The 25,587-nt window shown below is 46.5% G+C and overlaps 1 protein-coding gene across 3 annotated transcripts in view; it reads left to right on the top strand.

The window, feature by feature from the left end:
• NRP2 (neuropilin 2) overlaps window positions 1-25,587 on the top strand; it is a 238,472-nt gene that overhangs the window by 91,851 nt on the left and 121,034 nt on the right. For all 3 annotated transcript variants that reach the window (XR_014518665.1, XM_083472896.1, XM_083472897.1), the window contains exons 4-7: window positions 1,725-1,955; window positions 4,170-4,325; window positions 5,995-6,164; window positions 8,824-8,979. Coding sequence is in view for 2 of the 3 variants with exons in the window: in XM_083472896.1 (XP_083329022.1) it covers window positions 1,725-1,955; window positions 4,170-4,325; window positions 5,995-6,164; window positions 8,824-8,979 (713 nt within the window). In the remaining variant the exon portion in view is untranslated. The remainder of the gene's footprint in view (window positions 1-1,724; window positions 1,956-4,169; window positions 4,326-5,994; window positions 6,165-8,823; window positions 8,980-25,587) is intronic.

The raw sequence follows: 25,587 nt of genomic DNA, 5'->3' as shown, positions 1-25,587 counted from the left end.
CCCCCACAGAACCCACCCACCCCCCGACTTCCCTCAGTTCCAGTCTTTGATTTCTCTAAAAATGCTGTTTTCTGCATGTTACACAGTTGTATAGATCCTCAAACTATTTTATTAATTATTATCAATACAAAGTTTGTGAATGTTTATTCAAAACCAGCCAAGGAGTCCAGTTGGCTTTGTTGCGTCTTCAGATACGTTGTAAAGGGTTCCCATTCATCTTTAAAGTCACAGTTATTCTTGTCCCGTAGCTTGTATGTCAGTTTTGCCAGTTCTGCATAGTCCATCAATTTTTCTTGCCATGATTCTTTAGTTGGGATTTCTTCAGTCTTCCATCCTTGTGCTATTAGAACTCTCGCAGCCATTGCCGCATACATGAAGATGTTTTTCAGCTTTTTTGGCAGATCTTTCCCTACAATCCCCAACAAAAATGCTTCAGGTTTTTTAACAAATGTTAAATGGAACACATAAAGAAATCAAAACAACTCCTCCTCCTCTTAGGAATACAAAATGTTATTTAAATATCAAAGCACTTTATCTCTGAATTACATATTCAAAGTATATACGGGTCACACAGGGTCTTCTGTTCTGTGCCCTTTAGTAATGGTTTTGAAATGAAAGGAGAATGAGAAGAAACCTATTATGTGTGGTCTGTTGTGTTAGCAAATTTGGCGATTTGTTTTCAGATGCCTATATCTAAGCTGGTCAACTAGAGTCTACATGGCCAGGCAATCCAATTAAGACCCACTCGTTTTGGAAGTCATCTGATTAAATTAATTTACATAGCCATTAGTTTAACATTGCCATTGTCCATCTTTCATCTCCCTTAAAGGGGCCGAATCTTTTTTTTCTCTCTCTCTCTCTCTTCTAAAATATAGCACAAATGTACACCCATGCAGCTATGTTGTTGTGGTTGTTAGCAGTGTGTTAGGAATTGCTCACAGTTGGAATTGTGCGTTCTTCTGAGCAACGTCTGTGTAATAAAACAAAAGACGGAGCAGTTGTGAAAGTTAATCCTCTGTTAAAGCAGTGGAACCTCCGGGTCTTGTAAAATTCCTTGTTCCAACCCCTCCCCTCCCCTCCCAGTGACCCGAGGGCTGGAGAATTCAATTGTTAATTGTCTGGTCCCTACAGAGCGATAGTTTCTATGCAGTCATAGCCTGAACAGAATGCAACCCCTTTCTCCCCCAAGGCACCTTGGGTCAGCAAGAAATAGAAGGCACTTAGCCGGCTGGGCACACAATGGAGGGCAGTGTTGGGTTCACCGCTAAATAAGTGGTAATATTGTCTGTGCTGCTGGCAGTCTGAAAGCGTTCCATAAGGATGCAAATAACTTGCATTTCTGGCGGTTAGCGTGGACAAGTGAGAAAGGCGGTTCTGTTTGTCCTCTTGACCAAATCCCTCATTCCTACCCCCCAAAACGTTTAAAGCTAAGCCACTGTGCAAGCTGTGACTATTTATTTTCCATTTTTATAGTGCTTAAGATGCAGGATTTCAGGTGTCACCTCAGTAAGGCTGCTTTGCTAATTGCCACTCTGATGGAAAATAAAATGGGGACAGTAATATTAATAATTAATACTTTTGCAAGGCTGTAGCAATTTTCCGCATGAAGGATTTAAGTGCTTTTTAAAAAAAAAACCACATGCACAATTATGAATTACGCCTCTCAGCTTGGCTACTGTTAATGTTGATGTGGTATGTTAATGTCCCCTTGTTTCTTGCTATAGGCTCTGAAGATTGTTCCAGAAACTTCACCACTTCGAACGGTACTATTGAATCCCCGGGTTTTCCTGATAAGTATCCTCACAATTTGGACTGTGCCTTCACCATCATGGCCAAGCCAAAGATGGAGATCATCCTTCAGTTTCTAACCTTTGACCTGGAGCACGACCCCTTGCAAGTCGGAGAGGGAGATTGCAAGTATGATTGGCTGGACATCTGGGACGGTATTCCTCAAGGTAAGGATTAAAGTGATGTATCGCCGACGCTCTCTTCCGTGTCTGGCTACTGTCACACTAACAGCATCAATTTTGAGTCTCCAGAATTCCATAAAGGTCATAAATTGCTAACACTTTACGGCTCCATCCAATCTCACATGTTGTTGCCTTGTCCTTAGCAGGGACCAGAGCTTAAATTGAACAGTGATAGAGTTCCTTTCTATTTCCTGTGCCGGCATTGCACCCTTACTGGTTCAGTGTAACTTCAGGTGATGTTAAAAATACATTGAGGCCTTAAAACTACCTGATTCATATAATCAGACCATCAAGTTCAGAAGTTGGCATATTTGAGATTTCTCTGCAGTACTCTGATCTCAGAGGCTCCCTTAGCCAGAAAGTATAGAACAGACCATTTTCTACATTGATTGCATACAGAAAGGTTTTGTACGACACCTTGAGCACGATTTTTATGAGAAAGTTGCCTAGCAATGTTATCCATCTATCAATCAATCAATCAATCACCATTTTTCCTGCTAGCGAAGCAACGTATCCACTAAAAGTGAAAATAGCTGAAGGTTAGGCTTTTCAGTGGCATGAACACGTATGATTACTTGCGTTGAATAAGAACCTGTACCAGGGGACCAGGCAGGAAAGCTCTCTATACAGTGGTACCTCGGGTTACATATGCTTCAGGTTACAGACTCTGCTAACCCAGAAATAGTGCTTCAGGTTAAGAACTTTGCTTCAGGATGAGAACAGAAATTGTGTTTCAGCGGCGCGGCGGCAGCAGGAGGCCCCATTAGCTAAAGTGGTCTTCAGGTTAAGTACGGACCTCCGGAACGAATTAAGTACTTAACCCGAGGTATCACTGTATGTGATTTCTTTATTGCATAATCCCAGACATGTCTGCTCAGAAGTAAGCACCATTGAGTTCAATTGGACGTACTCCCAGGTCAGTGAGTGGAGCACTGCAGCCGTAATCATTCATGGCCCAAAAAACAGATTGTAGGTAGATGGGCTGGTAAAATTTATGGTGGACTAAACCACTGAGCCTAGGGCTTGCCTAGGGCTTTCTGATCAGAAGGTTGGCAGTTCGAATCCCCGTGATGGGGTGAGCTCCTGTTACTCGGTCCCTGCTCCTGCCAACCTAGCAGTTTGAAAGCACGTCAAAGTGCAAGTAGATAAATAGGTACCACTCCAGTGGGAAGTTAAATGGCGTTTCCGTGCGCTGCTCTGGTTCGCCAGAAGCGGCTTAGTCATGCTGGCCACATGACCCGGAAGCTGTACGCCGGCTCCCTCGGCCTATAGAGATGAGTGCCACAACCCCAAAGTCATCCGCAACTGGACCTAACGGTCAGGGGTCCCTTTACCTTTACTGACTGCAGGCAGCATTTTACGCAACAGCCATTAAGCTTAAGCATCTGTTTGGGCTGCTATGTTTTCAGAGAAGAGCTCTTGCAAATCTGGGGTACACAGACACCCTTGTGCAAATTAATTGAAACAAGGCATGTTTTCTTTGCCACATTGATCAGTCTGTCAAGCACCCACAAAAGATGGTGTTTTGGGGATGCTTGTTATTATGGTGTCTGCAGCCAATAGAAGGAATGATGCGCTCGCCACAATATATTGAGGTTCTCTAAAGAGAGTTATTCCAGAGCTGAGTCATCCTGACGGTACTGGGATATTGCAGCAGGTCCTAGCCCCCTGTCACACATCGAAAGTGGTGAAGGAATTCATGACAGACCAGCAAATACAGATACTTGATTGGCCAGGGAATTCCCTGAACGTAAATCCCATTGAGAATTTGTGGGCTATATGCAAAAGTCGCCTCCGTGCTGTAGACTGTACGACTACGGAGAAGCTCATTTAGGCGCTGATTCAAGTGTGGTACAGGGATCCGAAAATCAACAGTGACTGTTCGAAACGAGTAGACTCCATGCCAAACCGTGTTCAAATCCTGTTTAAAAATAGCGGAGGTCATATCCATTACTAATGCACGTATATGTGAGTTTTGTACAATAAACTACTGTACTAAATTCATTGTTTGTTTCAATTAATTTGCACAAGGGTGTACATGCGAGGAGTTTTCATCCCTGCATGTTTTCATTTTCAACTTGTAGCCTCTGATAATACGGATGGCTTATTCCTGCCTTCAAACCTTCCCAAGCGACGTAGGCAAGATGGTGACAAGTTTATCTAACTGAGAATTGTGCTTTTCTTCTGTTTCTGTTGCAGTTGGCCCCTTGATTGGCAGGTACTGTGGGACTAAAACTCCTTCGGATATCCACTCGACTACTGGCATCTTGTCACTCACGTTCCACACAGATTTGGCAGTGGCCAAGGATGGTTTTTCTGCTCGCTATTACTTAGTTCCGCAGGAGGTGCCAGAGAGTAAGTTGGCATCTTGTTCAGTTGGAGTGTTCGCCAGTATTCCTCTAGTTCCAGATTCTGCACTGGGGAGCCTGAATAAAACAAAAATGTAGCCACGTGTGGGTAACTTTTCTGAATCCCCATCAGAATTATTTTTAATTTTGCTATTTTAATTTCATGGCAGAACTCAAAATTTGGTCATCTGGAGCCTCTCTTATTTGTTTTGTTATCTTTGCTCACTGCTAGCACCCAAGCTTCCGCGGCAGATTTAGAAATTGCTATGGAAACCCAAAACCCAAGATTAAAATGTCAAAATTTTGTGAAATAAATTTGTTCAGAAATGTTTCAGATTGGAGTTTTGGGTATGCTCTACATAGGAGAAGGAAGGAAGGAAGGAAGGAAGGCAGGAAGGCAGGAAGGCAGGAAGGCAGGAAGGCAGGAAGGAAGGAAGGAAGGAAGGAAGGAAGGAAAGAAAGAAAGAAAGAAAGAAAGAAAGAAAGAAAGAAAGAAAGAAAGACACTTGAAGCCATATTGAAAAAGCATGAATTTGAACCATTAGAATGTTAACAGTTGTTTTGTTTAAAATTTGCAATAAATATCTTAAAAAAAAATAGAATGTTAACAGTTGTCTCTTCCTGTAGTGCAGAGCTCGGCAAGGCTTACCAGCCATGAGCCAGATCACTCCCGCGGAGATCGTCCGTGGGCTGGGCCAGCACAGCATGACTCCAGAAATCGCATCTGCACATGCCCAGATGCCGGAAATTGCACCTGCGCAGAAGCTATTTTCAACATCTGGGCATGCGCAGAAGAGATTTCCGGTATCTGCGTGTGCGCAGACGTGATTTCCGGCACCGCTTGATGAGTCGCCGTGCTGCACCGGTTTAGCACAGCGCGCAGGGGACTCGCCGAGCGGGCGGCTCGGTTCAGGGGTGGCTTGTGGGCTGGTAAAACGGTCTTAGTGGGCTGCATCTGGCCCATGGGCCACACATTGCTCTAGTGTGTGACATCATATCTCAGTTTAAAAAAAATCTTTTTATGTCATGGGTTCAGAGCCTATGCTACTTCAGAAGTTGTTGGACTATAAATCCTATCGCAATCCCTGACCATTGAGCATGTTGGCTGGGAGTTCACCACATCTGGAGCATGAGCGCTGGGAGTTCACCACATCTGGAGGGCCACAGGGTGCCCACCCCTGTTGTAGGACAACAACAGAACACAAAAAACTGTAAATGCTGCGGGGGGGGGGGAACCACCTAAATATAGAGATGATTTGGAAATTAGCTATGCACAGCTGCAATATATTTAATCACACTTGGAAAACTGAGGGCTTTCTTCAGGCTTTTAGTGAAGAATTCCAGTTTTCCTTGCACTTTGCAGGAGATTGCCAGGCAAGGACGTTCCCGACCTCCCATAGTTGCAGCCCTTTGATGCAGATGAGAAGGGATTTGATGGAGCTCCAGATGTGAGCTCTTCCCTGGCTGTTTCTGAACATTAATATTTCATCAGCTTTTCATAGGTGCATAGAGACAATTCTATTTTGTGCTCATTTTTGCAGACACATGTTTTTTTAATTCTTATTTCATTTGATAGGATGTTACGAGGCCATTAGCGGCGTTTCCCTTAGCGGAGCTGCACAGATTGGGGGGGGGGGCACGCGTTTCTCTTCTAATCCACTCTCCACCTGCTGTAGACTTTCAGTGCAACAGCCCGTTGGGGATGGAAACCGGCCGGATCTCCAACGAGCAGATCACGGCCTCCTCTACTTACTCGGATGGCAGATGGACCCCACAACAGAGCCGGCTCAATAGTGATGACAACGGGTGGACTCCTAATGTAGATAACAACAAGGAATTCCTGCAGGTATGTATTCCCCAACTCCAAGAGAGCAATTGGCAGAGGATAAGCGGTACTCGGTAACTAAGGAGGGAGAGCAGCACGATTCAGAAAGGCTAGTACCGAAACCATAATATCCGGCTTAGCAACAGTTGAATTGCCAGGCAACTGGTGAGATCTGATGTTCAAGCCTTTGTCATCAAACACATGGCCAGCGAGAGTCCCCAGCTAGCATTCTCCTCTATGAAAAGCTTGGCTTGGCATGGGCTGGCATGCTGTGTGTCCATGGAAGCAGGCTTGGCAGGGTGATGTGAGGGAAACAAGTGTCTTTGTTTAGACACATGGTTTGTCTTGGCAGAGAGCTGCCACTGCCCTCTGGACTTTCAGGTCACACACACACAAACAAACACACACACACTTTCTCCTTAAACCAAACTGATTGCCATGCTGTCAAATTGACCCCGGTACATGAAGCTTGTAGAATCTCCTTGTTGCATGCTGGGAATCAGCAGGAGGGCATTGAGCTGCTGTTTGGCAAAGGCTGCGCGACTCTTGCCTTCATGAACTGAAGGCAGCACTGTTAGGCCATTAACATTCCTACAGAAGTCTCGGCTTGACCTGGTGGCCCCTGAGCCTTGATGGGCTTTCCAGAGGGCTAAGAGGAGAGAACACGCTGCCGCTTACGTGCCCCGTCGACTCCGCGACAGATCGAAAGGAGCGGGGCTTTCCCGCGTGTGCTAGGCGAGTACAGCTAGAACAATATTTATTCTGCCAGGGAATCTCAGTGCATACCAGCAGCTGGGAAAACCAGCAGGAACGTACAGAAGGAAGGCTTTAGCAGGGGCTGCACAGGACCAGTTCATGGCAGCAAAAAAGTCATATGGATTGGATGGAGAACCGTGTGGTGGGATGTGCTCAAGGGCATTCAACACGGGAAGTACTGGAGCAAATGGAGCAACTGAATCTTCATGGCGCAGTTACTAAGCCAGCATGTCTCGATAAGCTGCTGTATCACTAAAAATCTCCAAGAAGCACGAATTGGACCCCACAACTTAATCTTACATGTGAAAAGACACGCCCCCTCCACCAAACAATGCACGCTGACCTCTTTTCCACTGCAAATGAGGCAAGAGCTTAATTTGGGTGAAGATTCTCTAGTTTGAGCTTTGATTTTATTTGGGTTTTAAGAACATCAAAGCCCAAAGTTCTTTATTCAGCTTATGGTCGGGGGCTCCTCCCCAACACAATTACTAGCACACGTCTTGCCTGAACAAAAAAAATGCTTTTTCACTCCTGAAATCTGTCGGCATTTGCTTGCAACAGACTTAGCAAGGCATCGGGGGGGGGGGGGGGAGAGCGGTCCCACTCTGTATGATTAATGACATAATGGTAAAGGGGCACCCAGCCTGCTTTTGCTCAAATTACTTCCACCCCAATGCATTATTTTTATCATGGCTTGCAACTGAGGCTGGTACACAGTTGTGCTGGGCATTTTTTAAGAGACATAGTAAGGATTTCATCCCAGAGATGTTTACTGTTCAATCTGACGAAGCAACGGGACGTGGGCGGGGGGGGGCACTTTCAAAATGTGCTTCTCTCCCTCAATTATGAACCTTGCAACAAAACCAGACAGGCTGAAAACATTTCCTTCTATGGCTCACAGGCTGCCACATCTAGGGATGTTAACTCAGCTGGTCTGAAAATTGATCCTATTAAGTTCTTATACTGGAACAGAGCTTAGACAGAATAGGCAACTCTAAACATGGCCAGTGGCAAAAGCTACAGCTGCGTCACAGTGATCTACTAGAAATGAAATACCGCCATGCTAATTTATACCAGCTGAGCACCCGATCCTCAGGTCTACTTTCAAACATAGCCTTCTTGAAGCAGCTGCAGCCCAACATGGCGAGTCCTGGAGAATGCCTTTAGCAAAACACACTACTGTTGTATGCTGTTGGTGGCTCTGAGATCCATTGTGGCTCACGATTCCATTTGTATAAAGGTAAAGATAAAGGGACCCCTGACCATTAGGTCCACTCTGGGGTTGCGGCGCTCATCTCGCGTTATTGGCCAAGGGAGCCGGCGTACAGCTTCTGGGTCATGTGGCCAGCATGACTAAGCCGCTTCTGGCGAACCAGAGCAGCACACGGAAACGTTGTCTACCTTCCTGCCAGCACTTTGACGTGCTTTCAAACTGCTAGGTTGACAGGAGCAGGGACCAAGCAACAGGAGCTCACCCCGTCGCGGGGATTTGAACCGCCGACCTTCTGATCGGCAAGTCCTAGGCTCTGTGGTTTAACCCACAGCGCCACCCGTGTCCCATTTGTGTAGCCTGCCTTTATTGGCACCCAAGGCCGTGTACATGGGATCATGTCCATCGATCCAGGCATTGACCTGTCCCAGACCTGCTTCAGAACAGTGGTGGCCTCATGTGCCTTCAGACCAAACCCATATGTCTTCACGACTGCTGTCGAAGGATGTGCTCACTGCAAGTTTGTGTCGTTGGCTTCCTCGTTCTCACCCTCCTGATCTGCAGTTTTGTCTCATTTGGCGTCTGCAGATGCTGCTTCCGGAAGGTTGCATCTGCCAATGTTTCAAGCAAAGAACAGGTCTGCCCTATTACTGCTGAACTTACGAAGCTCCTGTTGTTCTTCCTTCACCCTCTTCCCCTCCTTCCCCCCCACAGGTGGACCTCCGCTTTCTGACAGTGCTGACAGCCATTGCTACTCAGGGTGCCATCTCCCGGGAAACCCAGAATGGCTACTATGTCCGGTCGTACAAACTGGAGGTCAGCACAAATGGGGAGGACTGGATGATGTACCGTCACGGGAAAAACCACAAGGTAAGCGCTTCCTCTTCCCCACAACCCACTCCCCCCAAAATACCGTATTTTTTGCTCTATAGGTCTCACTTTTTCCCTCCTAAAAAGTAAGGGGAAATGTGTGTGCGTCTTATGGAGCGAATGCAGGCTGCGCAGCTATCCCAGAAGCCAGAACAGCAAGAGGGATTGCTGCTTTCGCTGCACAGCGATCCCTCTTGCTGTTCTGACTTCTGAGATTCAGAATATTCTTTTCTTGTTTTCCTCCTCCAAAAACTAGGTGCGTCTTGTGGTCTGGTGCGTCTTATAGAGCGAAAAATACGGTAATGATTCCAGACTGCAAAGGATTCTGTTGATGGTCGAATGGAAGGTCTAAATTAACTTGAGCTGTTGCTTTTTTGCTGCCTTTTTTTGTTCGTTTGCTTACTGCCAAGATGCAAAACATGGAGCTGTCGCCCCTCCCCAAGTAATCTTTATTATCTCTTGAGGGGTGAGGAAACAGTGTCCCTCCTTGATTTGGGGGGGGGGGGATCTGGCTGCTGTTGTGCCTTGCTCAGTGGAGAGAGCCTGCGGTACGTCTGTGGACTGCAAATGAAGGGGAAAATGCTTCGGCAGCCCGTGTTTTGCCATAGAAGATTCATTGAGCATTTATGGCCCGAGCCCCGTCCACATGCTGGGTTAACAATCACAAAACCGCATGAAACTGCAGTTCAGGAGTTATTGAGGCTTAGAAAATGAAAGGGCACAAATCCTGAGAGGGGATCACAGTGTCCTAGAGAATAAAGCCTGACGATAAATAACGAGGAGCAATTCGGTTTGTCAGGGATAGGGGATCTGCAGCGGCGGCAGCAGCCGTTGGTTGGCAGTGACGCATTGACCTCTCTCTGCTTGTGCCTCCTCTGTCTATAAATATGGCTGCGTTGACCCTTGCTGATCCCTCAACCTCCGAATGCTTAGTGTTTGCTCAGCGGGGGGGGAGGGAAGGCACTTACTTTGTGCTTTGGGCAGGTGTGCGAGAGAGCAGGCCGCATGGAGTGCAGCTGTTTATAATAAAGCTGTTTCTGCTCCTGGGATGGCATGGAGCTGTCATTCATCTTTGCCTTTGTTGTGAAGGCGCTTCTGAACTGACCCTCGGTGCTCTCCGCTGCAGAATACTGTAGAACACGAATTCAAACTTTGCCAGAGCAAACCCACCTTAAGCTAAGAGGGAGGGAAGCTTCTCGAAGAAGCAGCAACTGCTAGCTAGGAGCGATAGAAGCTTTGGCTTGGCTGCTGCCAAGGGGAAGGTTGGGGGCACCTCTTTTATTCCCTCTTCATTTGTCTGTGATCCCGAGACAAGCAATTCCGCCCAAACCAAGCAGCAAGTAATTCCACCCAGAACCCAGCACCTTCAAACTCCCTCCCGTCTAGTTTTGTAATCCAGAGCTGGGGGGTTCAAGTGGGACTGTTTTTGTGGATCGCTATAGGGAAGATTGCTGTATTGTTTTCTCAGGCTGGGTGATACCTGGTTTTCAACATCGCGATATAACACCAGCTGAACATTGCGATGTATCAATATACCACAATGTCTAAAATAAGGATGGAGCTGGTTTTCAACTTGGTGATATATCACCACTAGACATTGTAATACAGTGGTACCTCGGGTTACATACGCTTCAGGTTACGGACTCTGCTAACCCAGAAATAGTGCTTCAGGTTAAGAACTTTGCTTCAGGATGAGAACAGAAATGGTGCTCCGGCGGCGCGGCAGCAGCAGGAGGCCCCCATTAGCTAAAGTGGTGCTTCAGGTTAAGAACAGTTTCAGGTTAAGTACGGACCTCCGGAATGAATTAAGTACTTAACCCGAGGTACCACTTTATACCGATATACCACAATGTTTGAAATAAGGATGGAACTAAGTAGAAGCATTGGCTGGCTTCATGGTTTCCCCCACATTGTGATTTTTGTATAGCATCACATAATGATCAAAAATTATGAAACCTATATCACGAAACGGATTTCCAAACCGGTTTTGGACGCTCTGTCGATATTCTGCCCAGCCCTAATTGTTTCCCTTCCTTGGAGTAACAGGTTAGGCTCCCCAAAATGTGGTATTCCTGACCAGAGTTTATTGCGACGAAATGGCAGCCCAGGCAGGGAAGAAGCAACACATGGCAGTTATCAGAGGTGATGTTTTGGCCTCCATAAAAAGGCCCAGGTGTGGCTTGAGGAAGTGAGACCTCTACTTTCAGAGGTGTTCTGACTGCTGCTCTGCCTCTTGTCTTTCAATGGCTGCAGATTTCCCCCGCTTCAGTGCATGCTTTGTTTCTTCTTGGGCTCCACGATTTAAAGCACCTACGATGCCCAAGTGGCTTTCAGTGGGATGTGGTCTTTCCCTCCTTCCTTTAATGCCCACCTACCGAACCTATCTGCCTTTGTTTTATCTTAGTTACATTTAAGGTAAAGGTAAAGGGACCCCTGACCATTACGTCCAGTCGTGACTGACTCTGGGGTTGCGGTGCTCATCTCGCTTTATTGGCCGAGGGAGCCAGCATACAGCTTCCAGGTCATGTGGCCAGCAGGACTAAGCCACTTCTGGCGAACCAGAGCAGCACATGGAAACGCCGTTTACCTTCCTGCCAGAGCGGTACCTATTTATCTACTTGCACTTTGACGTGCTTTTGAACTGCTAGGTTGGCAGGAGCAGGGACTGAGCAACAGGAGCTCACCCCGTTGCGGGGATTCGAACCGCCAACCTTCTGATCGGCAAGCCCTAGGCTCTGTGGTTTAACCCACAGCGCCACCTGTGTCCCTGGTTACATTTAGGATACCCAGATATATATATATATATATATATATATATATATATATATATATATATATATGCTTTCGTAGATTTTCACGGGTACAGGAATGCAGGTTTTGGTGTCTTCGGGTGTCTTCCCGTGTAAGAGTTGGGGTGTCTAGGCGACGTTTCGACGAGGTCTCACTCGTCATCTTCAGGCTGGTGCTTTCGGCTTCTTGTTACTGGAACAGAGCAGGATCTCAGTGTTTGAGTTCCTATAAATACTGTTGAGGGGGTGTGGTATATAGCCTCCAACGTTCTGGGCAGAGGGGAAGTTCCCAGGTTAGTGTGTCTTTTCTTCTTTTGTTCCTTAATTACTTGAGGGATATCTTGAGTGATTTCTTGAGTGATATTCTGAGTACCACTTAGGTGGGTCATTAAGTGTGGATTAGTTGCTAAAGCTTTCGTGTCTTGACCTCTTGAGCTTGTGAAGAGTTTTTCTGAGAAGATGGCTGTACTGCACTTAGTTGTGCTCTGGCTTGGCTTCGTGTATAGGGGCGAGCTGTGGTTTTGTGCCCTGTGCCAGCCAGATCTGTGTAGGGATTGCAGAGGGGTGCAGCATCCGGAGGTGCCACTATGGTTTGGCTACTGGATGGAGTCTGTAATTTATCTGTGGAGAGGGTCTGGGTTTGGGTCTGGTGTGGTTGATTGGTGATGGCGTTCTGTGTGCCTCTGGTTCTGGTGTCGGTTTTTGTGGGGAGGGCTAATTTCCAGATGTCTGGCAGGCGGGACGTGTCGTCACGCTTGTTCATGTTGTGGGGGTGTTTCTCTATCTCGATGGCTTCCATGATTATTCTCTTGTGGTGATGTTCCATGTTAAAGAGCAATTTGGAATCTGCAAAATTAATTTCGTGTCCTGTTTCTTTCATGTGTTGGAAAAGAGAGGAGGTTTTTTCTTCTTTTTTGACGGCATTCTTGTGTTCTGCGATACGTGCATTTATTCGTCTGTTTGTTTGTCCAATGTACGTGGCTGGGCAGACTTTGCAGGGTATTTCATAGACCCCTTGGTTTTCCAACTGGATTTTATCTTTGGGGTTTCTGAGGATATTGGCTATTTTTTGGTTGGTGCAAAAGGCTGTTTTGATATTGTGTTTATGGAGGATTTTGCTAATTTTATCTGTAGTGCCCTTGATATAAGGAAGGAGGGCCATGCCATTGTTTTCTTCTGTGTCTTGGTTTTTGGGGGGTGTTTCTTTTTGGATTAGCTTCGTAACCCTGTTTTGCTGGTATCCATTGGCGATTAACACATTTGAGAGATTCTGTAACTCAGTTGTCAAGTGGTCTTTGTCAGCCAGGCGTTTGGTTCTAGAGATGAGAGTCTTGGCTACGGAGTTTATTTGTGCAGGGTGGTGGTGTGATTGTGCATGTAAGTAGCGGTTGGTGTGTGTTTTTTTCCGGTAGATAGTGTGTCCTAAGGAGCCATCAGGTTTTTTGTAGATTAGGACGTCAAGGAAGGGAAGTTGGTTGTTGGCTTCTATTTCCATAGTGAATTGTATTTTGGGGTGTAGGCTGTTGAGATGTGTGAGGAAGCTATCTAGTTTTTCTTTCCCGTGTGGCCAAATTACAAAGGTGTCGTCAACATATCTGAGCCAAAGTTTGGGTTTGTGTTCTGACTTGTCTAAAGCATTGGTTTCAAAGTGTTCCATGTACAAATTTGCGATGACCGGTGAGAGGGGTGATCCCATAGGTGCTCCTTCTATCTGTTTGTATCTTTGTCCATTGTGGATGAAGTACGTGTTGGTTAGGCAGTGGTTGGTCAGGTCCAGGATGTATTCGGGGGGATTGTATTTGTTTTGAATGGCTGTCAAGGCTTCATTAATGGGCACTTGAGTGAAGAGAGATACAACATCGAAGCTCACAAGTAGGTCATCGGGATGTAGGTTTTGCTTCTTTATTGTTTCTATGAACTGGAAGGAGTTAGTAACGTGTGAAGCGATGGATTCTGCATAGGGCTGAAGTTGCTTAGCGAGAAATTTAGCGAGATTTTGTAGAGGTGAGCCTATGGAGCTGACTATTGGTCTGAGTGGTGTTCCTTCTTTGTGTATCTTGGGGAGACCGTAGAGTTTGGGGCATCTGGATGATTTTTCTCTGGGGATGATTCTTAGCTGGATTTCTTCACTGATAGGAGAGGCTTTTATTTTGGATTTGGTGGTTTTTTCCAGATAGGTGGTGGGATCTGTTTTTATAGGTTGGTAGGTAGGGTCTTGGAGTAGATTTGATAGTTTTGCTTGGTAGTCCGATGTGTTCATCACAACAGTGGCATTACCTTTATTTGCTGGGAGAATGATTATGTTGTTGTCTTTCCTCAGGTTGGTGAGTGCTTTCTGTTCTTCTTTGTGTAAATTGCTTCTGGGTGGTTTGCTGGAGCAGAGGATGTTGGTGACTTCAAGTCTGATTTTATTGGCTTCATCTGGGTCGATTTTGGTTAGGCTAGCTTCGACTCCGCATATGATGTTTTCCGTGGGGATGCGTCTCGGGGCGACTGCAAAGTTGAAACCTTTGGAGAGTACTTTGGTTTCAGTTGGGGTGAGGATCCTGTCTGATATGTTATGTACTGTTTGTTTCATGGGTTGTTGTGGAGGGTGGCTGGGCTTCTGGCGTTTCTCTAGTTTGTGGAGTTTGTTGGTGTGTCTGTCTGTCTTATGTGAGGTCTCAGTTTCAGCTCTCCAGACGGCTAGTTGTTTGCATTTGTCCCAGAGTGCAGGGTGGATTTTGTTACAAAGTTTGAGGTGAAGAGTGAGCAGATCTTTGTTGGTTTGGTTTAGTAGGTATCTTTTCTTATGTATTTCGTTTCTGATTAGGGATAGTTCAGTTCGTTTCAGGATCCTTTCGGTAGCTGGGGTTTTAGAGTGGAATTTAAGTTGGAAGCATGTGGGAATTAAGTTGTTGTCTCGGCAGTTGCGTAGGAACAAGAGATCACATAAGATGGTGGCTCTTCGGATTTCTAGTTTCTCGTAGGTTCTTGTCAGCTGGAAGGTTTCCTCCCCGTAGAGGTGAGATATTTGCTTTCGTAGATTTTCACGGGTACAGGAATGCAGGTTTTGGTGTCTTCGGGTGTCTTCCCGTGTAAGAGTTGGGGTGTCTAGGCGACGTTTCGACGAGGTCTCACTCGTCATCTTCAGGCTGGTGCTTTCGGCTTCTTGTTACTGGAACAGAGCAGGATCTCAGTGTTTGAGTTCCTATAAATACTGTTGAGGGGGTGTGGTATATAGCCTCCAACGTTCTGGGCAGAGGGGAAGTTCCCAGGTTAGTGTGTCTTTTCTTCTTTTGTTCCTTAATTACTTGAGGGATATCTTGAGTGATTTCTTGAGTGATATTCTGAGTACCACTTAGGTGGGTCATTAAGTGTGGATTAGTTGCTAAAGCTTTCGTGTCTTGACCTCTTGAGCTTGTGAAGAGTTTTTCTGAGAAGATGGCTGTACTGAAAAAACCTCCTCTCTTTTCCAACACATGAAAGAAACAGGACACGAAATTAATTTTGCAGATTCCAAATTGCTCTTTAACATGGAACATCACCACAAGAGAATAATCATGGAAGCCATCGAGATAGAGAAACACCCCCACAACATGAACAAGCGTGACGACACGTCCCGCCTGCCAGACATCTGGAAATTAGCCCTCCCCACAAAAACCGACACCAGAACCAGAGGCACACAGAACGCCATCACCAATCAACCACACCAGACCCAAACCCAGACCCTCTCCACAGATAAATTACAGACTCCATCCAGTAGCCAAACCATAGTGGCACCTCCGGATGCTGCACCCCTCTGCAATCCCTACACAGATCTGGCTGGCACAGGGCACAAAACCACAGCTCGCCCCTATACACGAAGCCAAGCCAGAGCACAACTAAGTGCAGTACAGCCATCTTCTCAGAAAAACTCTTCACAAGCTCAAGAGGTCAAGACACGAAAGCTTTAGCAACTAATCCACACTTAATGACCCACCTAAGTGGTACTCAGAATATCACTCAAGAAATCACTCAAGATATCCCTCAAGTAATTAAGGAACAAAAGAAGAAAAGACACACTAACCTGGGAACTTCCCCTCTGCCCAGAACGTTGGAGGCTATATACCACACCCCCTCAACAGTATTTATAGGAACTCAAACACTGAGATCCTGCTCTGTTCCAGTAACAAGAAGCCGAAAGCACCAGCCTGAAGATGACGAGTGAGACCTCGTCGAAACGTCGCCTAGACACCCCAACTCTTACACGGGAAGACACCCGAAGACACCAAAACCTGCATATATATATATATATATATATATATATATATATATATATATATATATATATGCTCCCATGCAGATCTCGTTAAAGGAAGGGAAATAATCCTTAGAGTTGTCATCATCAGCCCTTTGGATGAACCGGAGCCAAGGTTAACCTTCTGGCAGGATTTGGAGGGAGATGATTCATGCGAGATTATATCTGCAGCATTCACAGATCTGGAGAACTAGTTAAAAATCATGCTCAGGAAGAAAGGACCATAAATTACTCGAGATTGTCACTCGTAGGAAATTTGCCGTTCACAGCAAACTGAGATGTGAGGTGGGTTTTGATAAGTCTTTCTTGTCACATCTGGTTCTCTGCTTCTTCTTAGCCCATTTAGTATGGAGCAAATAGGGTGGAGCTACAGGCAAAGCCAGTGACTTCGAAAGCTGATTTGTCCCAGCTGAGCAACCCCATCATTTGATATTAATCCAGAAATCTAATTTCCTTCAAAGCTATTTCTTTCCCCACCCACCAAACTCAAGATTCCCCCCACCCCCATTTTAAACAAAATACTGGCCTCAGGCTGGCCTTTGACAGCAAATGTGGAATCCTGGGCACGGCAGTGTGGTGTTTGGGGGAAGGGGGAAAGAAAAGTTGACGTGGGATCTGCAGGAGAGAAAAGTCAGGCAGGAGGGACAACACCTAAGTCTGCTCCCCACCTTCTGTCGATCGTCCTCTTTAGTTCCTTCTTCCAGTCCCTTTTCCCTCCTAAATTGAAAAACCTGGTCCAGCTGGGTGGGGACAGAGACTTGGATGGATTGTTAAGAAGAAGAGTTTGGATTTGATATCCCGCTTTATCACTACCCGAAGGAGTCTCAAAGCAGCTAGCATTCTCCTTTCCCTTCCTCCCCCACAACTAACACTCTGTGAGGTGAGTGGGGCTGAGAGACCTCAGAGAAGTGTGACTAGCCCAAGGTCACCCAGCAGCTGCATGTGGAGGAGCGGGGAATCGAACCCGGTTCACCAGATTATGAGTCCACCGCTCTTAACCACTACACCACACTGGCTGAAGGGGTTACAGAGGAAAAGCAGCCTTCAGGGAGAGGATTAAGGCCCCATCCCAAATTGTGCTGATTACAGTGGTACCTCGGATTACATACGCTTCAGGTTACAGACTCTGCTAACCCAGAAATAGTACCTCGGGTTAAGAACTTTGCTTCAGGATGAGAACAGAAATCGTGCTCTGGCGGCACAGCAGCAGCGGGAGGCCCCATTAGCTAAAGTGGTGCTTCAGGTTAAGAACAGTTTCAGGTTAAGAACGGCCCTCTGGAACGAATTAATACTTAACCTGAGGTACCACTGTACATTGTTCCCCATCCCTGTTTAGCAGCTAGCCTCAGATTAGTTCAGCAGTTGCAGGCTGAATGTGGCAGAAGCTGGTCTGGAAGTAGTATTTTCAAGCCCTATTATGTGGCAGCAAGGGAGCTCAGTTTTACAACAACCCCATTACCAGGCACAGTTCAGAGCCTTGGTCAGACCACACCTGGAATACGGCGTCCAGTTCTGGGCACCACAATTTAAGAAGGATGTTGACAAGGTGGAATGTTTGCAGAGGAGGGCAACCAAGATGATCGAGGGTTTGGAAACTAAGCCTTATGAGGAGCTGGTTATGTTTAGCCTGGAAAAGAGGAGACTGAGTGGAGATATGATAGCCATCTTCAAATACTTTTAAGGGCTGTCACATGGAAGAGAGAGCAAGCTTGTTTTCTCCTGCTCTGGAGGGCAGGACTCGAGGCAATGGCTTGAAGTTGCAAGAAAGGAGATTCTGACTAAACATTCGGGGGAAACTTTCAGACAGTAAGAGCTGTTTGGCAGTGCAACCGACTCCAATGAGAGGTGGTGGGATCATCTTCCTTGGCGGTTTTAAAGCAGAGGTTGGATGGGCATCTGTTATGATGGGTGTTTCAGCTGAGATTACTGCATTGTAGGGGATTGTTTGAGATGACCCATGGGGTCCCTTCCAATTCTTAAGAAAGTGTTGGTCATTACCTTTAAAGCCATATATGGCTGGTGCCAAAACTCAGCAGTGGCCAGAGGATTGGAGAAGATCAGTCTACATCCCAATCCCAAAGAAGGGAAGTGCCAAAGAATGCTCCAACTCCTGCACAATTGCACTCATTTCACACGCTAGCAAGGTTATGCTTAAAATTCTACAAGGAAGGCTCAAGCAGTATGTGGACCGAGAACTCCCAGAAGTGCAAGCTGGATTTAGAAGAGGCAGAGGAACCAGAGACCAAATTGCAAACATGCGCTGGATTATGGAGAAAGCTAGAGAGTTCCAGAAAGACATCTACTTCTGCTTCATTGACTATGCAAAAGCCTTTGAATGTGTCGACCACAGCAAACTATGGCAGGTTCTTAAAGAAATGGGAGCGCCTGATCACCTCATCTGTCTCCTGAGAAATCTCTATGTGGGACAAGAAGCTACAGTTAGAACTGGATATGGAACAACCGATTGGTTCAAAATTGGGAAAGGAGTACGGCAAGGCTGTATATTGTCCCCCTGCTTATTTAACTTATATGCAGAATTCATCATGCGAAATGCAGGGCTGGAATTAAGCCGGAATTAAGATCACCGGAAGAAATATCACCAACTCAGATATGCAGATGACACAACCTTGATGGCACAAAGTGAGGAGGAATTAATTTTTAACCTTTTAATGAGGGTGAAAGAGGAGAGCGCAAAATATGGTCTGAAGCTCAACATCAAAAAACGAAGATCATGGCCACTGGTCCCATCACCTCCTGGCAAATAGAAGGGGAAGAAATGGAGGCAGTGAGAGATTTTACTTTCTTGGGCTTCATGATCACTGCAGATGGTGACAGCAGTCACAAAATTAAAAGACACCTGCTCCTTGGAAGAAAGGCGATGGCAAACCTAGACAGCATCTTAAAAAGCAGAGACATCACCTTACCAACAAAGGTCCGTGTTGTTAAAGCCATGGTTTTCCCAGTAGTGATTTATGGAAGTGAGAGCTGGACATAAAGAAGGTTGATCGCCGAAGAATAGATGCTTTTGAATTATGGTGCTGGAGGAGACTCTTGAGAGTCCCATGGACTGCAAGAAGATCATGCGTATCCATTCTTAAGGAAATCAGCCCTGAGTGTTCACTGGAAGGACAGATCGTGAAGCTGAGGCTCCAATACTTTGGCCACCTCATGAGAAGAGAAGACTCCCTGGAAAAGACCCTGATTTTGGGAAAGATGGAGGGCACAAGGAGAAGGGGATGACAGAGGAAGAGATGGTTGGACAGTGTTCTCGAAGCTACAAACATGAGTCTGACCAAACTGCGGGAGGTAGTGGAAGATAGGAGTGCCTGGCGTGCTCTGGTCCACGGGGTCACGAAGAGTCGGACACGACTAAATGACTAAACAACAACAACAACATGGCTGGTGCCTACGTTATCTGAGGGACTGTCTCGTTCTGTCAGCACCTGCCCCTTTCATGAAGATCTACTCGAGTGGTTTTACTTGGTGTCCTTTGGGTGGTCAAGGCGCAACTGGATGGACCATGGGAGTGGGCCTCCTTCGTGACTCCTAGTTTTTGGGACTCCCTCTTTAGTTCTGTCTTCTGCACCCTTGTCTTCTGCCCAAGACATTATTGTTCTGGCAAGCGTACGACCTGCCAGGTTGATGGTCTTCTGGTGACTAAACTTTGGATTGCTTTTATCTGTTGTATCTACCTCTGTTTTTATTATTTTTGTTACTGTTTAATCCTTTCTCTCACCCCCATTTTATTATTTTAAAATTGTTCTGGGAATACAGTGGAAGGGTGAGATGGAAATCTTTCAAATAAATAAACCCAGAGGGAGTTGAATCTTGTATGAAATGTGGGATAGAGAGCAGAGGTAGAGCAAAACGCTCATTTTGTGCCACTGCGGGTTTCATATTTGATGTTCAGGTACAGGGAAGGAAGAAGCTGGTTTAAGTGAAAATGGCCTGAATGTGTTGTTCGCTGGGGGAAGCTGATTGCACAACCTCTCTCTCTCTCTCTCTCTCTCTCTCTCTCTCTCTCTCTCTCTCTTCCTCTCTCTTCCAGGGTGCCTTCCTCTCCTGTCAGGAAGCCCCCAAAGTTCTGAACTGAATGCACAGATTCCATGCTGGGTTTCTTTTGTGGTGCCTCAGTGCTGCACTCTGCATGGTTCAAATTGAAATAGCTACGCCATGCCAAATAGATTTGTCAATTCTGCCGCAGTGTGATTTGGTGCCATGGAGTGCAGGGAAAGAGAATAGAGGAGGACTCTGTCAGATTTTGTTTATGCATGTATATATGTGCACACACGGAGACATACATGCATACATACATACATACATACGTGTGTGTCTCTGTAGCTAGCAGTGAGTCCCTTCTCTGCTGAATCTGTAAGTTGGGCTCAGAGCCAAATTTAACTGGTGCTACTGACAGGTCAACTAACATCTACATCTTCATAAAAGAAATTGAGACAGAGAGAGCCAAAGATGCAGGGAGAGCTGCATGAAGCAAAGCTGGAAAATAAAGATTATATTTCCCCCAGAAAGTAAGAGAGCAGCCCCCGCCTTCAGTCATCGCTGGTAGCAAGGGAGGCGAAAAGAACTGGTGTTGTTGGGGATTTCTATAAGCTGTGAAGACCAGTACACTCCCAATTCCCTGGTTGTTGGCAGTCTTGATGCAGTGCACCAGAGACAAGGGGCTAGGGATAAGTTGAATAAAGAGGAGGGGAAACAAGATTAGCAAGAGCTTTCAGCAGAAGGGGATGGTTGTGTTGTTTTTCATAAAGAGCAGCGCTGCTTTCAGGGAGAAGGAGGGACGGAGTGGGGTGGAAAGGGATTTGCACACCTGACACCTGAGCTGAACTGATTGAATTCTCCAAACCTCACCTCTGCCATCAGCATCACCGAACGATCTTCAGGTCCTGCAGGAAGAGGAGAGTGTTTTCACCTACAAAAAAAATACTGGTCTGCCCATCTTGGCAAAGCCCCCCCTTTTAAAATCTGTGTGGAATAAACCACAGAGCCTAGGACTTGCCGATCAGAAGGTTGGCGGTTCGAATCCCCACGACGGAGTGAGCTCCCGTTGCTCGGTCCCTGCTCCTGCCAACCTAGCAGTTCGAAAGCACGTCAAAGTGCAAGTAGATAAATAGGTACTGCTCTGGCAGGAAGGTAAACAGCATTTCCATGCGCTGCTCTGGTTCGCCAGAAGCGGCTTAGTCATGCTGGCCACATGACCTGGAAGCTGTACGCCGGCTCCCTCGGCCAATAAAGCGAGATGAGTGCCGCAACCCCAGAGTCGGTCACGACTGGACCTAAGAGTCAGGGGTCCCTTTACCTTTACCTTATGCACATGTTTTCCCCGGACCTGAATATCATTCAGTCATGTTTCTCTTCCCCTGACTTCTACCCACACTGCCGCACCGCCGGAGCACGATTTCTGTTCTCATCCTGAAGCAAAGTTCTTAACCCGAGGTACTATTTCTGGGTTAGTGGAGTCTGTAACCTGAAGCGTATGTAACCCGAGGTACCACTGTATGCATGGAAGTTTGTATGGTCTATCATGTACGGTCATTTCTCATGTAAGTGCATCACTCATGTTGAAGTGTTAAGCGGTCGGATCTACACCCATATATAATGAAAGCCAGGCCAGTTCCTTGCTCCTCTTTCCTTCTGAGTCGTCGTGTGCCTGAAGTTTCCCTGCTCTCCACCCGAAGCCCTGTCTCTCTGTAGCAGAAAGATAATCTCCACAGACATCCCTCCTTCATTCTTCTCCCTCTGAAGTCCTGACCCCCCTAATCCTGTTAGTGTTTTTTGTCTCCACAGGGGGTGCGTAACGTAATCCAAGCGGTCCAGGGAGACAGGCCCAAGCACGCACGAATTATGCAGGGGAATTTTCTCCCCAACTCTGGTCCCCTCCCAGAAAACACAAACCCCTCTCCCTTTTAATGGCCTCAGAAACTCTTGACGAGAAAACCAGAACAAAAAATAAATAAGGCGAAGGGTCTTTGGGGTCATAAACTGCTTCTTGGATGTAATGTGTGCTCAACCCACCTGGTTTTGTTTTTTTGCTTTGCTTTCCCTGCTGACGCTGTAGCTGGCAGGGTTCCCCCCACCCACCCACCCACTGGAACTGAAAAAACACACGCTCCAAACTGACAGTGGGACATTTTAACATTGGAAGAGCAGCCTGGCCATGAAATCCAGTAGAGGGGAATGGGGGGGGGGAGAGAGAAGGGAAAGGGGGGTGGGTAAAGCCCTTCATCCGGCCATGTCATTCTGCGCACTCCCTTGGTGTCTTAAAGCAAATTAATTATGTAGGTCAGATCTTTATTGACTATCGATACATGTCGACCCGCCGGATAGAGAGAACCAGCAGTAAATGTTAAGTATATGCACGAGGTGAAAGGCAGGTGTATGTATGTCTTGGGGGGGGGCAGTAGCAGTCAAAAAAGGAAAGGGGGGTGGGTAAAGCCGTTCATTTGGGTTAAAAGCTACAAATTGGGAAAACTACAAATCGAAATACAGTGGTACCTCGTGTTACATACGCTTCAGGTTACAGACTCCGCTAACCCAGAAATAGTGCTTCAGGTTAAGAACTTTGCTTCAGGATGAGAACAGAAATCGTGCTCCGGCGGCGCGGCAACAGCGGGAGGCCCCATTAGCTAAAGTGGTGCTTCAGGTTAAGAACAGTTTCAGGTTAAGTACGGACCTCCGGAACGAATTAAGTACTTAACCCGAGGTACCACTGTAGTTGTTTATTATGTACCGTTTACGACTCTGCTGCTCCACCGACACACCTTCACAACCCAGACCCCATAGACCTCATCCGGAAAATGTTCCTTTTGGTCCTCCTCTCCAATCCTGGGGTTTTTGTTGTTGTGTGGCTTCAAACCCCTCCTTCCTATGCCCAAAGAGAAGAGGCTTGGAAGGGCAATTCTCTATACCTCCGGTTTCCTCGCATGCATAAGCTGCGATCAGGATCTGCCAAGCGGACAGCAGCCCTCCCAAGATTTCTGTTTTTCCTGGTTTCCTGGGACAGCAGGAAACATGGTAGTCCCGGCCGCAGGAAGTGGTTGGGAAGACTGGGTTTGGCTTGATGGAGCACAAGATCCGTAGATCCTGCACCACAATATGGGCTTCTTTCAATTCCATCTGCTGCCTTGAACTAAAGCAGTACTTAAATTGCTTGAGAGTTGCATTCGGCTCATGATGGCTCTTACTCGGCCACTCGCCTCTTGAGAGTGGCTCCTTGCTAAAGTCTTATTGTGCCCCCTACCCCCTTATATTGATGTATACTGGATGTGGGAAACAGTGGCGTAGCGTGGGGGGTGCAGGGGGGGCCGGCCGCACCGGGCGCAACATCTGGGGGTTAGGGTTAGGGGGCACAAATCCACGGGTTAGGGGGCGCAAATCCATGGGTTAGGGGGCGCAAATTACTTGCCTTGCCCCAGGTGCTGACAACCCATGCAACGCCACTGGTGGGAAATAGTTTTGAGGCAGCTAAGGATCTGAAATGGCAGAGTATAGCTGGGATGAAAAATGTGAAACATGGATGAGTGTGTGAAGTTCTAATAATAATAATAATAATAATAATAATAATGATAATAATAATAATATACATTTATTATTTATACCTCACCCATCTGGCTCAGTTTCCCCAGCCACTCTGGGCGGCTCCCAATCGAGTATTAAAAACAATACAGCATTAAATATTAAAACTTCCCTAAGCAGGGCTGCCTTCAGATGTCTTTTAAAGATAAGATAGCTGCTTATTTCCTTGACATCTGATGGGAGGGCGTTCCACAAGGCAGGCGCCAATACTGAGAAGGCCCTCTGCCTGGTTCCCTGTAACCTCACTTCTCACAGCGAGGGAACCGCCAGAAGGCCCTCGGCGCTGGATCTCAGTGTCTGGGCTGAACGATGGAGGTGGAGATGCTCCTTCAGGTATACAGGACCGAGGCCGTTTAGGGCTTTAAAGGTCAGCACCAACACTTTGAATTGTGCTTGGAAATGTACTGGAAGCCAATGCAGATCTCTTAGGACTGGTGTTATGTGGTCCCGGCGGCCACTCCCAGTCACTAGTCTAGTTGCCACATTCTGGATTACAGTGGTACCTCGGGTTAAGTACTTAATTTGTTCCAGAGGTCCGTTCTTAACCTGAAACTGTTCTTAACCTGAAGCACCACTTTAGCTAATGGGGCCTCCTGCTGCTGCCGCACCAGCAGAGAAGGATTTCTGTTCTCATCCAGAAGCAAAGTTCTTAACCTGAGGTAATATTTCTGGGTTAGCGGAGTCTGTAACCTGAAGCGTATGTAACCTGAAGCGTATGTAACCCGAGGTACCACTGTAATTGCAGTTTCAAACTTTTTATGTTTGTGAGATGACAACGAAAATGTTATTTTCTAGAAGCCCTGAGTGTTGCATGTTTTCCATTAATAATCCATTGTGGTGCTATTTTATGCCTTGGGAAGCTGCCTGTTTGCATTTAGTTCCAATAAAAATGAGGAGGTTTGTCTCGCAGTGTGCTCTCAGCAGTAGATTTAAGTGCAAAGATTTCACAGGGAAAAACCAGAAGTTGAGTTTTTCAAACGTACTTTGCTTTTGAGGAAAAACCTGAAGAGGCTTGAAACAGTTGTGATGTCCTGAGTGCACAGAGCAGTAAGATCAAATCTGGATACCAAACACTCCAAATTACAAGCAGCTTGCTTCATCGTTATTTAATTAATTTTTCTCCCTTCAGGAAGGCATACTCAAACCTGTCAGGGGGCAGATGTTATTCATGTGTGTATTTTTGTACCAGGATAAATATGGAGATAAGATCCGTATAGTAAAAGCCATGGTTTCCCCAGTAGTGATGTATGGAAGTGAGAGCTGGACCATAAAGAAGGCTGATCGCCGAAGAATTGATGCTTTTGAATTCTGGTGCTGGAGGAGATTCTTGAGAGTCCCATGGACTGCAAGAAGATCAAACAGATCCATTCTGAAGGAAATCAGCCCTGAGTGCTCACTGGAAGGACAGATCGTGAAGCTGAGGCTCCAAGACTTTGGCCACCTCATGAGAAGAGAAGACTCCCTGGAAAAGACCCTGATGTTGGGCAAGACTGAGGGCACAAGGAGAAGGGGATAACAGAGGACGAGATGGCTGGACAGTGTTCTTGAAGCTGCCAGCATGAGTTTGACCAAACTGCGGGAGGCAGTGGAAGACAGAAGTGCCTAGCGTGCTCTGGTCCATGGGGTCACGAAGAGTCGGACACGACTAAACAACAACAACAAATATGGAGATAGTGGAGCTGCCATTTTGCAATCTAGGCATTTACATTGGCTGCCCTCAAAGGTCGTTTCTTATAGGCTACTTGAATGAGCATGATTTGAGGCACTCCAAACCCATAATACCCAACAGTTGGAAGAAGGCCATCAGACTGTAGGTGTCCTTTGTCGAGGAGGCTAAACATCAAGGAGAGTGATATTTGAAGCAATCTGTATCTTGAATTTAGGAAGTAGACTTAGGGCAGTAGGGGATGTGATCAAGATAATGTCTGGGGGGCTTTCAGTGGCAATAGT

The sequence above is a fragment of the Podarcis liolepis genome (genome assembly GCF_965112155.1).
Source record: "Podarcis liolepis genome assembly, chromosome: 1".
Classification (NCBI taxonomy): domain Eukaryota; kingdom Metazoa; phylum Chordata; class Lepidosauria; order Squamata; family Lacertidae; genus Podarcis; species Podarcis liolepis.
This window is presented reverse-complemented; position numbering and strand designations above follow the sequence as displayed.